At 43.5% G+C, this 15,210-nt stretch overlaps 1 protein-coding gene across 1 annotated transcript; it reads right to left on the bottom strand.

Annotated features, from left to right (window-relative positions):
• Positions 1 to 2,212: 2,212 nt before the first annotated feature.
• Positions 2,213 to 14,437, bottom strand: GGCT (gamma-glutamylcyclotransferase). The gene is made up of 4 exons (XM_019536568.1): positions 14,277 to 14,437; positions 9,005 to 9,150; positions 5,510 to 5,645; positions 2,213 to 3,983 (listed from the first exon to the last, which is right to left on the bottom strand). The coding sequence occupies exons 1-4, from the start codon at positions 14,388 to 14,390 to the stop codon at positions 3,837 to 3,839; spliced, it is 543 nt and encodes a 180-aa protein (XP_019392113.1). The 5' UTR covers positions 14,391 to 14,437; the 3' UTR covers positions 2,213 to 3,836.
• Positions 14,438 to 15,210: the final 773 nt, after the last annotated feature.

Raw genomic sequence — 15,210 nt, 5'->3', positions numbered from 1 at the left:
TTGGAGAAACTGCACCCCAAAATCCTGAAAGCAAAACTCATGTCACATGTATGTGTTAAGCCACAGCAAGGTCAAAGCTGCAGGCTTGCTAGCCCCTGTGGAGGCCACAAAGCCTGCCAGCTTTCAGGGAGATAGGTGCAGAGGTTTGGGGGAACTTCAGCTCAAGCTGTGGACAAGCAAAACTCATGACATGGGTGACACTGTGTGTTAAGGTGCAGCAGGGTGAAAGTTGCAGGCCTGCTAGCCCCTGCTGAGGCCATGAAGCCTGCCAGCTGTCAAGGAGATAGGTACAGGGGTTCTGGGGCCCTGCACCTCTGGCTGCTGACAGGCAAAACTCGTGACATGGGTGCTTGTGGAGAAGGGAAACTACTGCAGGCCTGGCTGCTAGGCCCTGCTGCGGCCACTAAGCCTGCCAACTGTCAAGGAGATCGGTGCAGGGGCGTTCTGGGGACCTGCACTCCTAGCTGCTGACAGGCAAAAACTCATGACATGGGTGCTTGTGCAACTGTTGCCTCTCATCAGGCAGCAGGACTGAAGATCTGCCATCATTTGCTACCACAAACCTGGGGGTAATAACTGACCACAGTATGAACATGAGCTGGCAGTGGGATGCTGTAGCCAGCAGGTAGGTAATACACTGGCATGCATCAATTGATGCATCTCCAGCAAAACCATTGCAAAGAAGTGATTCTCCTGCTCTATTCGGCTCTTCTCAGCATTGTTGAGATGGCAGCTGGAGTACTGCGTCCAGTTCTGGGCTCCGCATCTTAACAAGGCCGTGGTAAAGCTTGAGAAAGCCCAGAGAAGGGCTACCTATATGATCAGAAACTTGCACAACAAACTATACAAGGAAAGGACCTGGGACTCTTCAGCGTGAAAAAGAGAAGGCTGGAAGGAGACTTGGTAGCAGCTTACTGCTCCATCAGAAGCATACGTCTAGGGCTCGGTGAACAACTGTTCACCAGGGCACCCTTGGGGAAAACTAGGAGTAATGGTCACAAACTCCTGGAAGATTGTTTCAGGCTCGTTTCAGTCTCAACATTAGGAAAAACTACTTTACAACTAGGGCATCCAGACTGTGACCATTACTCCACATAGCCTCCACAGGGGCTAGCGTGCCTGCAGTTTTGACCCCACTGTGGCTTAACACATACACAGGATATGAGTTTTTCTCTCAAGATTTTAGGGTGCAGTTTCTCCGAACCCTGGGACCTATCTTCTTGAAACTTGGTATGGGTCATGCCCTCAGAAGGGGCTGCCATTCTTGCAAGTTTCATCCAAATCTGGCCAGAAACGGCAAAGTTATAGTCTGTTTTGACCTTCCCCATTGTATCCTATGGGGAAAAGTTGAAACAGGGATGAAACAGCAAAACGTTTTGACAGAATGAAATGGAACAGCCATTTGTTTGACTAAATGATCTGAAGTCCCTTACAGCCCCAATTTTCTGATTCTAAGTGAGAAGAGAACGGCGCAAACAAAACCCTGGTCTAACCCAGTCACCCACAGACATGGCAAGATGGACCTATGGTCTGATCCACTAAATGGCAGTTTTCACCTTCTTCCAGATTTTTGTCCTGTACCAGATGGAACTGACAGGGGCAGCTATAGTTTGACCCTTTTCTCAATCTGTCTCTCTGCTTTTCAGTTCCAGCCCACAGGATCACCATCTTCTTCTATATTATCATTCTCAGCATCCTTGACAAAAGTTGCTTTTTTTCTCTTCTTTTGACAGTTGTTTTATTTTGGCCTGAGTCTTATTAAAGTAGCAATAAGATCAAGACTGTTTTACTGTGCCTTTGTAACCATCTTATAAGAGTTAAAAAGCATTCAGCTGGAATTGCTGAAGTGACATTTAAAACAAACATTTTTTTAGATCACCCAAGCACCTTAGAGCCTGAATAGTCATTTGTCTTGCTTTAATTTTTTATTGAATTAGACTCACTTTTTTATTTATACAAACAAATTTACCTGCAGTAATTTACAGATGAATATTCTCAGTATGGTAACTTCAGTTGTACATTCATACAAAAGGTTCAGGTTACAGAAGCTACAGAAGCAAAGGGGGGCTGGTCTAGGATAGCAACAGCAGGCAGAGACGGCAGACAGGGGCCCGCAGCCTCCACTCGGAGTCTCTGTCCAGCAGCTACCATACAAAAGCTACAATAAGCATTTTTGAATCAAGACAACTTACACTTAAGAGACATAAAAGAAATCTGACAATTGTAACTTTATTTACCCCCAATTTTTAGTTGCTATTACATAGGTTTCATATATGCAGTATACAGTATAGTATACAGTATGCATATAATGGGGCCTAATGAAAATCTGAGATCTCAGCTTCCATGAACATCATTCACATGACACCTAGAAATGAAATGAACTGCTCTGGCACACACCTATAAAAAGTTTGTGCAATCAGTTCATGTGCAAGTTTGACATTTCATAATACACAGTCCCATTTTTAACTCTGGAAGTAACTCTTATCTCCTGTGTATCAAGGAAAAAATATTTAAACAATAATCTTCCATATAGAAAGAAAAAAAATTAAAATTCAGTTGTTTTGTGTTTCCTCACATTGTTCAGTTCCCCATCAGTAATCAGTTATCAAAAGGTCAGACTCTTGTAAAGTTTACAACACTTCCCAATTCATATGAGGCTGTGAGCATTGTAGAGAAACTCACAGCATTTCTCTTTTGGGTCCAATCCAAATCATTGTGATGAATGAAAAGACTGCCACTGATTTCAATAACCAGTGGAACAGACCTTGTGCATATCTTTCTGACCTCTACAGAAAGTAGAGAGACATGCAGTGATCCAAAGCCACTTATTTTATCTGGCCTTATTCACCAATCCCTAGTAATTACCACTAAAGACGATTACACTATTACAGATGGAATGCTATCCTTAGCTGGTAGTTTCTTCAATAGCAGGGGGTGACCTGTAGAATTAGCATTTTAGAAATACCTCCTATGAAGTATATCTATTAACTTTTATAATTTTCCCTTTTTTTTTTAAACTGAAGCTGGTAGGAATTTTTTAAACAGTACTGGTAGGAATTTAATTAGAGTGGACTGACAAATGTGTATGTGTCTCACACAAGTCAGTACCAATAGTCAGTAATTTATTATACTAATTCACAAGAAGTGATTTAGAAGCTAATGACCAAATAGAAGCTAAATGATTGATTTTTAATAATCACATTAATACCTTCCAGCCAGAAGAGATCTTGCTCCACAGAAGTTAGTTAAGTAAAAAGCCAAAGTATAATTTCCGACTTTGCACCCCCATGGACTTTTAAAACAGACTGGAGAACTGAATGTACAACACTTAAAAACCAAGGGGCTCAATTCTGCAGCCTTAATATTCCTAATGGGAAGCTGCCCAACTGACTGGTTTCTTTTTTACGATGATCGGTAACAGGAGGATGTGACAAAATGAACTTTACCAACAGTATGATAAGGGCATTACAGAGAATTAGGTCCAGATTCCATAAAGATTTACACGTAGCTTTCTGGATGGTACATGAAGTTAAGCCCAACTTACACACATACCTTTGCAAAACCAGGGCCTTAAACTTGCTGAATCCAGTCCTTTCCTATAGAAGTACACCAGGCCTGGCCCATTCTTTATCAAATAAGGAAGTTGCTAATTAGCCTATTGAGAAAATTCATGCTTAAATCAAAATGAACAATCAGGCAATATGGAATTGGAATTACTCCAGGAGTACACCTGGGTTAGACAATGGGTTTGGATAAGGATGATCCTGCCTCAGACAGGGGGGTTGCACTAGATGACCTCTGGAGGTCCCTTCTGGCCCTACTTTTCTATGATTTTATTAAGTTATTGTTTCCCTTTTTTTAACAGCAGCCTCAATTTCTTCAAAGACTGACACTGGTCCTTCATAGCCATTGGTCGCTATTAGTTCTAATTTCTTCTGATAGTCAGGTGGTAATCCATTCTGTTTTGCACCCATGCAGATGACCTACAAGTAAAAAGAAACACTGCCTTACTATGACATTACAGTGAAACAGTTTGATCTCACAAGCTTTTGGTTCTGCAAACAGTACCACTCATGTAAAAGAACTAAAACCAAAGCCCTGATCCCAGGCATCTTCCTATAATCAGATCATGGGAAATAACCTTAGGCTGACTGCACTTGGAAAGAAAATCATTTTCTTGGCTGGAAAAGTTAGGAAGCTTTTTTGAAACTGTTGCTATGCATGTAGTATAGCAAAGACAGCTTCACATTACATACTCAATCTTGATGCTGTATTGGTTGAGATTTATTCCTTCATACAGCTCTAAAGAGTAGTCTGGAGAGTAAAATAAGGGGAACAGAGGACCAGAAAGTACACGAGGAAGTTCCCAAGTTATAGCATTCTTTAAATAGACTCTGGAAGTATATACCCTAGCACTGATCATGAAGACTTTCCCCGATAGGTGGGCCCCAGGTCAAGAGACACACATACATAGGAGTCATATGATCAAGCCAAATTAGCTGTTCTCACTCTGGAGAACTTTTTTATTTTATTTTGTTTACAATTATGTAGCTGAACATTTCTACACAGTCGCACCATCTCAGGCTAGCTAGGCTTTCATTAGCTCTCCTAGGCTAAGTAGAACATGCCCTGTGTTTAGGCCATACTTCTAAAAAGCCAGCGCACTGTTGAGCAGTAATGCTTAATTGCAAGGTAGAACTCTTTCTTCCATGGGTTATTATTAACAAATGTCCCAGAGGAGGCCTGCAATGATGGAGGTGCCATCTTTTGGGTGCCTGTCTGTTCAGCATCATTAAAAATCCTACTGCATTTTTATTAGCTAAATACAACATCTATGTTTTGACAGACTTCTGGTCAGGTGGTTACATTTTGTTTCAGCTGAGTCCAGTAAACTTTCGGTCCCAGCCTATTTTTAGAGTTACTATTTGCTTATCAACTGCTGATGCCATCCCACTGGTGCTGGTGCATCAGTTACAAAGTGATTTGAAGGTAAGCACAAGCACTCGGTTGGCGCAGCTTAGTTAAGCCTGCTTGCAGAGGACGGGGGCATGCCAGCTGAGCCTGGCGCCGCTCGCAGGGGACTGGGCTGGGGCTGGGCTCAGCACTCAGTTGGTGTGCCCCCATCCCCTGCAAGTGGTGCTGCCTGGGCCATGCCAACCGAGTGCTGAACCTGGCCTCAGCCTTGACACTGTCCCCTGCAAGTGGCACTGGGCTCAGCACTCAGCAGGTGAGCGGCTCTTCTTGGGCCACACCAGCCGAGCACCAAACCCAGCACTGCACACAGGGGAAGCCAATATGGTATATAAGTCAAGGTTAAATGTTAAGAGCTAAAAATTGGGCTTCAAACCTTGACTAGTACACCGTGAGATGCAGTAGTACACAGGGATTAATGACACATTTATTTAGAAATAGAAGAGAGAGAGAAGAGAATAATTAATACGTACTGTTTTTCTAAGTAAGAATTAATACATTATTTCAGTTTACATTCATTATTCACAACAACACTTACCTTTTTATACTGTGGTGATGGAAGATCATAGACACAGTCTTTCATCTGGTAACTTCGACAGGTCAGTAGTTTTCCTTCTTGAGTGCTAACATCAACCTCTATTGGAACATACAGACCCTCTTCAACTCCCTCTTGCCTGCAAAGATGACAATTCTTTCATACTGCACCACTTATACAGCAATACAAGTTCGATTAGTGTATTTTTTTAACAAGCCATGCATTTGAACATTTGTGTTGGTATCATGTTAAAGTTGAGGTGGCTTTTTGGGCTGCAGTACTTAAAAAACCAATGTATTTCAGTACTTTGGAGCAATCCTTGTTCTGTATCCCGAAAATAAGCTAGTGGAATTTCTTTCTTATTTTGTAAAGGATACAAATCACAAACAACAAGTCATTACTGTAATCATGGAGGTCAGCCATCCACACTGCACAAGTGATAAGAGGTATGGTAATATCTACCATGGTACATATGGTAATATCTACTATAAAAATATTTGATAATTTATAAGTGGATTATCAACCAAGTTTTAAAAATTAAGAAACAATGCATATACTGATACTTTATATTTTGATAATGAAGTTATAGCAAAATTATCTTTCATATGTTATTATTTCGAAGTATAATGAGGGGGGACTTGCACAGTTCTCTGTCAAAGGGCATGCTACTCAATGATCCAAGACACCCACCAATGTGCTTGAATTTCTTTGCTTGCTTGTACAGCTTGTATAACAGTAGGAAGCTGAAAGAAAGCACTGCAAAAATTGGTATCCCATTTTGTTTCAGTGTTACACTCACAACTGCTATAAGTAAGGTTCTGGGGTAAGGGGTTGTCCATTAATAAAATGATAAATCTGAGGAAAATATACAAGTCTTAGAACTAGCAGCAGTAATGGCTTATTTAAAGTTTCATAAGATTAAAGGCAAGCTTCAAATGGAATAGTTACTTTTAAGATATAGGTGGAAGGTGACAACTTTGATGTCTCTCTAGATTTTTACAATGCTCATTAAAATGGTATCACAGGTCTTGACAGTTATATTTTCTTCTGAAGATAAACAGCTAGTCACTTTTCAAAGTCACTTAATGTGCTAGCATAAAATTATATCAACCCTTCAACTGGGCCAATGCAGGAAGACCTGTGGAGCTAACTGGAGGGTCAGTACCTGCAAACAAGAATGATGTAAAGTTTAGAAACAAATTTCTGGATTGTTTCAGAAAAAGCAGGAAAAGGGACAGAAAAAACTGCTTTTAAATTAAGAGATTAAGTGCCTCTTGGATGTATTTTGTGAAGTTTAGAACAAAGATACCAAGTTTTATGACCGAGAGAAATGTCTCAAGAAGTCTAACACCAAGAAAAACTCAGCTATATGCCAAGATCCTTTTGCTATGTTTGTCACCCAAATATTGTATCCCTTGACTAGAGCATGCAAAATGAAACATGAAATAAACTACTTTTTTTTTTTAGAAAACAGGAGTGACAGTCTGTTTTAAGTGTACAAGTTGAGAAAAGTATAAGTAGTACAATTGTTATTTTTTGTTTGAAGTCTCATCCAGGAAAATTTAATAATCCAGGAAATTGGTTAAGTACACAAGTCTTTGCAGTCTAGGCTACAGCGTATAACATGCCACTATCAAGTTATCAGATCAAAATCCCAAGTAAGTCGTTTTGCCAGATACAAACTCTGGTGATTAAGAAAAGAAAACATTTGTAGTAACACCCACAAGCACAAAGAATTTTAAACACTTGATAAAATATTATCTTTTCTATTACTTTTCACTTCATGGTTTGCTGTAGTTCTACTAGTTTGCTAGTCATCTACTAAAGGAAGATGAAAAGGAAGGTATCTACTCCATGAAGGGAGAAAGATAAAATTTCAGTATCTAGTGGTAAAATAAGCACCAGGTTTTTAAGTGTTTCTTTAGAGTTCATAAAGAAGCATAAAAACCCAACACAAATACAGTCTCTCCTCTTTACAGATCACTTTTGTGACACTTTGGTAAGGCAGTTTGGGAGATGAAGCCAGAACTGCTCATATCTCTCCTAGAATAAGTCAGCTGGGGCACTTGGTTTACCAGTGCAGTCTTTCAGGCACTGTTAGCTAGTATTAAAAGTTTCTCAAAAATGTGTAAGAAATTGGAATTCTACCATATGTGGACTAGAATTATGAGAGCTAAATATCAACAAACTAATTCCCCTCCCCAAAAAGTGATAGCAGTGATAGTATCTGCTATGATAGTACGGGACCTTGAGTCTTGGGAAGTATTGTTCTAGGAGTTTGGCAAATTAAGACGCTGTAGTCATTACAAGAGAGAGCAAGGGGAGGTCAGAATGGGAGTTAATGCAAGTAGTTAAGGGTAGGAGAGGAAAGCAGAAGAGAGTAGGAAACTTTCAGTCTCCCTGCTAAAAGGGACTCAAAATAGATAACTTGTGGCTCTGACTTAAATTCCAGTTCTTTTTAATATTAAAATTCTCCCTCTTGAATCCTGAAAGTGTTGACAATGGACCTGATCCTGCGAGGTGCTGAAGGCAATGCTGGTTGACAGCACCCATCCTCTTGCAGGTTCAGGGTCATATGCATTAATCAAACCAGGTGAAGACTTGGTTTTATAGCCAAAGCTATTAAAAGCTGTGGCAATGCTACTAGAAACAAGCAGTACAGGACACTGGCTAAAATTACTGAAAAATTGCTCCACAAATTAGGCTTCCAAATCCTGATTAGGGACCTGCACAGGCCTGGTCTAATTTTCAGAGGTACTGACGATGTAATATCTCAATGCTCTTCAGCTTCTACACAGGTTGGAAGGTGGTTTGTCAAACCAACAAAGATAACTGAACTGTCTGAAGCGTCACTGAAGGTGTACTGTAACATTTTAGGTTTGTATCAGGATGACTAACTGCATCATCACAGTTTCCAAGCTCATCATTTTGGAGATCCAAACAGCACTACCAACAAGACATCAATCTTATTTATCAATCCAGTTATTTCAGAGATGGGTGAGGCTTTGATCTGAAAGTTTTAAAAACTCTTTGCAAGTTTAGAAAATAGCTACATAAAGGTTTTTCCCAGGGTTCCCTTTTCTTGCATTGCATAGCTAGTTCTCTTCTGCACAGTTCCTCTTCCTGTTTCTAACACCTAAGGTGAGGTCCCAAACTATTGCTGACAATCTTTTGAAATCTGCCTTCAGAAGCAGAGTTTAAGCAAATAAGGGAAAAGCTCATGAAATAAAATGTAAAGGTGACAGAAGTTTAAATTCAGTCAGACAGTTCAGAGTCCCCTCCTCATATTAAAGACCCTCTTTACAACAGTTTTGCTTTTCAAGCTATTGATTTGTCAAAGCATTAGAAACTATTCTGGAATTATTTTCATGTTTCAGAATCAAAAGTAGTCTCCTAAGTCAAAACAAAACCTCCGTGCTAGTTATTGCTGAAAGGTAACCATTGCATTTGGCTTGCTTTCTAAAGCAACACAAGACATTGGAATTATAAGTCACCTACTTATCCAGAGAAATTAAATTGCTAGTGCTCATTTTCCATACTACTCCCCAAACTTCGTCTCCAGGGCTTTGAACAATGGTAGCTGTACTTCCATGCCAGTTAGAACTTGGTCTGCCTTGAGGACTGCCAAAAACGAGTTTAAAATCCTGCAAATTAAACCAATGCAAATAATCAATTTTCACTTACTTTGAGGGAATGGGGGGAGGGAGAAGGAGGAGATTATGGCATGAATATGTTATCTGAAGCAAAGTTAACAAGAAGTTATAGAATGGGTAATTACCTTTCTTTCCTTAAAGATCTGCTCTAATCCCCACCTCAGAGGAAACTAAAAATCAGGCCCCAAGAGAAAAAGCGGGCTTAGAACAAGAATAGGAGATACAAGGCTGTTCTACAAAGTCTAGACCTGCATCCAAGCCCTTTACCTTGTTTATAGATATACAGAATTTTTCTAAGGGAATCTGAGATTACATTGCTCACTAACAATGGATGTGTTCATTTCTACATGAAAGGCAATAGTGTTTATGGGATGGCAGATTGACTTTTTTCCAAAGCTATGAATGTTGTCACATAATAGTTCATCTACTCCCCTTCTGATAGTGGTGCTCATGGAGCTGGGTCAGCCAGCTTGCTGGACTCCCCACAGGTCTGGAAACTGGATAGTGGGGGAACAGTGGCAGTGTCAATTGCTGCTCCCCTACTGCCTAATTTCGAGACTTGTGGAGAGTCCTGTAGGGTGGATAACGTGGTCCTGTGCGCTACACTGTATTGGTTTGACAGATCAGTGTGCAGGGTTGCACCCACAGACCAATCCCACTGCTCATCTGGTCTGCAGGGCCAGAAGGTTGGGTACGTGTGCTTTAGGATGTTAAAAATGGTCCTGTATGGGCCCCAAAATTCAAAGTACCAGCTCTCTTAAAGCCTACCATCTTAGTGGAAATGCCTTTCAGATGCTTATTCCCTTTTCAGCACTTGTTGTTTCTGGGCCTCATGAATACCCTGTTGAAAGGCCTAGGAAGAAGCACATGTGAACTGCCCCTGAACTGGGCATGCGAGAGTCATGGCAGCACATGAGAAAGGAACTGAAACCAAATGATAAAACTTCTAAAACATGAAGTGCTGCCCACTGAACACAAAAGACTAAAAAAAATTCAGAAATCACGTTCTTGGGTGGTATTTGTAATAATTAGCATGACTCCTAAAAAGAAATTTTCATTCAAAAATTAAATAAATCCAAACATCCTTTAGAAGTTACATAAGTACTGTACTGAACATAAAAGCAATGCCAAAGACTACTCTAGCAAAATAGACCAGGAAAGGAAGACCTGCATTTTTTCAGCTTTATTTTGTACATCTGACAGCACTTTGCATATAGATTCAGTTTACCCTAATAATCACTTTCTAGTCTGCACATGCTTTTCTTTCATCAGCAGCTGAAAAGAGAGGATTCTGGTGTCTGTATCACACCAGATATTGCTAGGGAGGCACAGCTGTCAATACTTGCTCTGCATACCAAAAGTATCACAAAGGGCACTAGGTGTACCAAGTGCCACCCATGACCATATATGTGACTGATCACTGTGTTGGCTGTGCCCTGGTTATATGCCAAAAAGAAGCAAAATGGCATTTTCCTTTTTTAAGCATACATTATGTGTGAATAGGTGGGGCACATTTCCATGGTTGTTCCTCTTACCATAGTCTGCTATGGTGTAGATATGACCCTGGTACCCTTTGGAGTTAACAGGCTATCAAGGTACTGTATTATGCCCTCAACCTTTTGCCTCTCTCCTAAGTGCTGATTCAGTTTTAATTTATGGATTGCAGAATTGAGGCTTATGTCCTCAGACAACAGATCAATTTCATTATTAAGGATGAAGACCACTTCCAGAAATTCCTTAAGCTAAGTGAGTCTACTCACTGAACAAGGTGCTACTCAACATAAAGCATATCAAAATCTGATCTCCAGTATTTATAGCTGGCTTTAAACACTTTTTCTATTTAATTTAGTCATTCCTTTGTCCCAAACCTCTTCCTAGTTTCTGAAGTTTTGAACATTTAAAACTTGTTTTAGCCTTACTTCTCTCTTCGCTCATAATCCAAACAGTGTTGGAGTGATGGAGTCATGGTCCAGGAGATATGCAAGGTGAAGATATTTCTGAACAATCTTTTATTACAAGGACTACACGAGAACAACCATGGAAACATGCCCCACTGATTCACATATGCTATGTGAAAAAAATATGCCATGTTGTTACTCTTTGGTATAAGCCGGGGCACCTCTAACACAGGGCTCAAAAACGTAGAACAACTGACTGAAGCCACCTGAACAGTTTGAACTGGTCAATGTATCTGCGAGTCCCCAGATGCCTCAACCTGACCATATGCTATGCATCTATCACAATCGCAGTCATCTCAGGAACCTTCAAGCAGCTTTTAATTCAGTTCATCTCCTCTCCCTCAAATTTTCAACAGACAACTGTGCAAATCATGCAAAAAAATTAAATTTGATCTATGAAGGAATAAAACTATTAAAATGTTTATAACACAAGTCTGTAGATCACTGGCTTAACTGCTTAAAAGATGCAATTTAATTGTTACTGTATCTATGCAAAAGCCAACTTAACACATTAGCAACATTTGATAACTGTTCAACAGAATCAGTGAAAGTTTAGTACTGCTGATGCACTTAGATGACTGCGTCCTTGCACAGGGGCAGGCAAAGTCCAGCCCGCGGGCCAGACTGGGCCCATGGCGGGCCCACTTCTTAGCAGCCCCTGCCCACATCACTGCAGCCAGTTTCCACAGAGACCCCAGCAGCAGCGGAGCTGTGACAGCTAAGGGCCAGGGTTTCCACGAAGATCAGCCTCAGCAGAGCTGGCAGGGTACGTGGCTAGGCAGGGAGCTGCCCCAGGGCCAGGATCTTGCAGCGCTGACAGCATGGTGTGGGGCCAGAGCAGAACTGCAGCAGCTCCAGACCACACCATCATCGCCACAAGATCCCTGCCCAGCCGCATACCCTGTTCAAACATTTGCATTCTACAATCTCTCACTAATCTGCTTCCATCTGCAGACCTGGAAGAGGTTACTTTCATATCTCCTGGCCAGTAGGCAGTCTAAGTTTTCTTTCAGCCCCTTACGGGAGCTTGCAGAAAATAATGCTGCATACCCTTTGTTGGACTGGCAAGCCCTACAACAGGAACTATGTGTAACAGTACAGGTTTCCCTCAATTTATGCGGGTTCTTTATATGTGAATTTGCTCTTATGCAATGAGTATTTTTAGACCAGAAGGCACAGGGGGAAGAACTCACCCCAGCCGCGGCTGCAGCGGCCCTGAGAGAGGCTGACAAAAGTTGCCTGTACCAGGGCACAGCACAGCCCAGGAGCAGAAGTGAGTGGGGACAGCCCGAGCACAGTGCAGCCCAGTAGCTGCAGGTAGCTGGTGCCGGCCGCTCCCAGAGCTGCTGCAGCCAGGGCTGGGTGAGTGCCACTCTGTTCCCTCTGCTTTGCTGCCTTGTGCAGCCCTGGGAGTGGCATCCCTCCCCCAGTCCCAGCCTCACTCCCTCCCTCACTACCATGTAAAGTGGGTTTGCTTTATGCGAATTCAATTTATGTGCCGTTCTCTGGGAACGCATGTACAGTATAAATCAAGGGAAACCTGTACTGAAGCAGAGGGAACACAAGTAGGCCCTTCTAACCTAAAATGATCCAGAACAGACTCCCAGGCAAGCTGGCTATCTAATCAGCTTCCATTATTAAACAGACTTTTATTATTATGGGTTAGGCAAGCACTGATTCATAAAGTGTCTTTCAGCCCTCCATTCTGCCAAACCCCAGCAGAACCCTTCATCAGCCAAACCCTCACCAACTTCAACCAGAGTTCAGAGATTCACAGAAGTTTAGGTCTGGAAGAGACCTCATAGATCATCGGGTCCAGCCCCCCTGCTCTGGTCAGGAAAGACTGCTGGGGTCAAATAACCCCAGCAAGATGTGCTTCCAGTCTCCAGGAGCTTGCAGTTAAGTTTCATCCCACCTCTCCCAACCCACCAGCTCTAATCCTTTGCAGTGTGTTAAGTGGCAATGAGATGACCAATCTGAGGACAGAGCCGAGCATCCGATCTCCACTTTCATTTGGGCAGGACACTTCCCTGCTGGAAGCACAGGTTCGGTCTCCTGGCACTCTCTGGGAAAGAACCCAGGGCCTCTCCGCACAGAGAGCTGCCGCAGTGCCCCAGACAAACTGGGGGCATGGAGTTGAAGAATTAAAAAAAGGCATTGCCCAAATGAGTGTGGGTAGCCACTGGGACACTTGGGAGCTCTAAACCAGTGGCCACAAAGTCACACCAGCTGCAGGGCAACTGATGCACCTGCCTTGGATGCCTTAAATGTGTCCTTATTGCTCCAAACCCATGACAGCTGGTTAAGGAAATACTGCCCAGCATGGGTTGGACCCCCCATGGGTAAAACCTGAGGCTGGATTTCTCCTTTGCCCCTGGGCTCCTCCAGTGAGCCAGCCCCATTGTCCTGCATTAAATCCCTGTGAAATCCAGGGCACCCGGGGGGGGTTTCATCTGGGCCTGATCAGCAGCGATCCTGTCTTTTTCTGATAAAACAAATTCCCAATTTTTGGATATAATCCTTCTCAATCCACATTTTTCTATGATTAAAATGAAACATCACTAAACATCTCTCTCTATATATATACACATACATACATATACACATATAGATATAAATATAGGTATAGATAGTGGTGTTTCATTTTAATCACATGAAAAATAGGGCTGGGCAGGACTCAAGAGGTTATCTAGCTCAACCAGTTTGTCCCTGGCTTAAACCATCCCAGGCAATTTTTTGCCTAATCCGTGGATTGTGGAATGAAACACCACTAAATATATCCATAGTTATATGGATAGGTATCTAGTTATCTAGCTATACAGATCTAGACATAGAATGGCGTTTCATTCTAATCATGGAAAAAACGTGGATTTGGGGTTACTTTTTTTACATCCGAAAACACGGGATTGTTTTAAACCGGGGAAAGCCAGGAGCCCTGCCGGGCAGTGCTGAGCCGGCAGGCGGCCGAGACTCGCGGGCCGGCGGGCGCTGGACGCGCACTCCGCGCGCCTCGTGGCCGAGCCGCCAGCGGGTCTGAGGCAGCCGAGGCGGGGGGACCCCGCGCCGCTCACGCGTCGCGTTTAGCGCGCACTCGGTGCCTCAGTTTCCCCCCACTGCAAGCACGGGGGTGGGGGAGGAGAGGGGGAGCGCGGCACGGACCTGCAAGCGGGCCACCGCCGCGAAGGCCGCCGAGGGGTTCCGCAGCAGGATGCGCTCCAGGAGCAGGTTGCTGCCGTAGGCGAAGTACAGCACCCAACAGCCCAGCGCCGCCATCTGCCGCTCACCGCACTCCGCGGGCGCACCGGCGCTGTCTCTTTAAGGCCCCCCCTTCTCTGTCAAGCCCGGCAGCGCACAGCAACGACGTCGCTTCCTATTGGTGGGAGGCGTGTCCTGCCGCTCACCATTGGCTGCCGCTGGCGGGGCGGGCTGGAGGGGCCGCTCCCTGGTTGGAGGAGTGCGGTGACGTAAGCGGGGCTCCGCCCCTTGCTGGCCAGGCCTCCCCGGAGTGGCGGCGGGGGGCAGGTAGCCGCGCTGCAGGGGTACCGGACCAGGCGAAGGGCTGCGCTGCCTCTCGGCGCCCGCGTGGGGCAGGTCTTGCTTTAAAGGAGTCTTGCCGGTGCCTTTGGTCCAAAATGCTTTTCAGAGCTGTAGGCCCTGAGCCGGGTGTTGCAGCCGGCACCGAAATCCTCAGATTTAATCCACTGTGTGTGCTGGGTTCTCGCCCGGCAGTTCACAGCTAGAGTTAGGGGCCCAAGGTGAGACCTGCCTGGGCAAAAAAGCACTTTCCGCAGGGAGAGCTGGCAGGGTTGCGGGGGGTGACTCCCTTTCTGAAATCACAGCTTTGGAGAGCTCCCGACGTCAGAATACATTGGGGCAGCCTTTAGTGGAGCAGTCAGCAGGGCAGTCGATTTTGGCCAGCTCCAGAGCAATTCTTTGGGAAAGGAAAGCTTTTGTTACTGAATGAAGGCACTCTAGGACATGCTGTATTGGCCTATTTAAACATCTCTTAGGTATATGCAAAAAACAGCAGTGGCACATGACATCCTGCTTCACTCTTTCTTAATGGTCAGTTAATAAGCAATGGTGCATTCAC

The sequence above is a fragment of the Crocodylus porosus genome, unplaced genomic scaffold (genome assembly GCF_001723895.1).
Source record: "Crocodylus porosus isolate Cpor-Errol unplaced genomic scaffold, CroPor_comp1, whole genome shotgun sequence".
Taxonomy (NCBI): domain Eukaryota; kingdom Metazoa; phylum Chordata; order Crocodylia; family Crocodylidae; genus Crocodylus; species Crocodylus porosus.
The sequence above is the reverse complement of the archived record's forward strand: the minus strand, read 5'-3'. Positions and strand labels throughout refer to the sequence as shown.

Coding starts and splice junctions, on each gene's coding strand:
- GGCT (XM_019536568.1), bottom strand. CDS start 14,390: ATGGCGGCGCTGGGCTGTTGGGTGCTGTACTTCGCCTACGGCAGCAAC. Junction 5,646..9,004: donor AATTTAATTTCTCTGGATAA/GTAGGTGACTTA, acceptor TCATCTTTGCAG/GCAAGAGGGAGTTGAAGAGG. Junction 3,984..5,509: donor CATCACCACAGTATAAAAAG/GTAAGTGTTGTT, acceptor TTTTACTTGTAG/GTCATCTGCATGGGTGCAAA.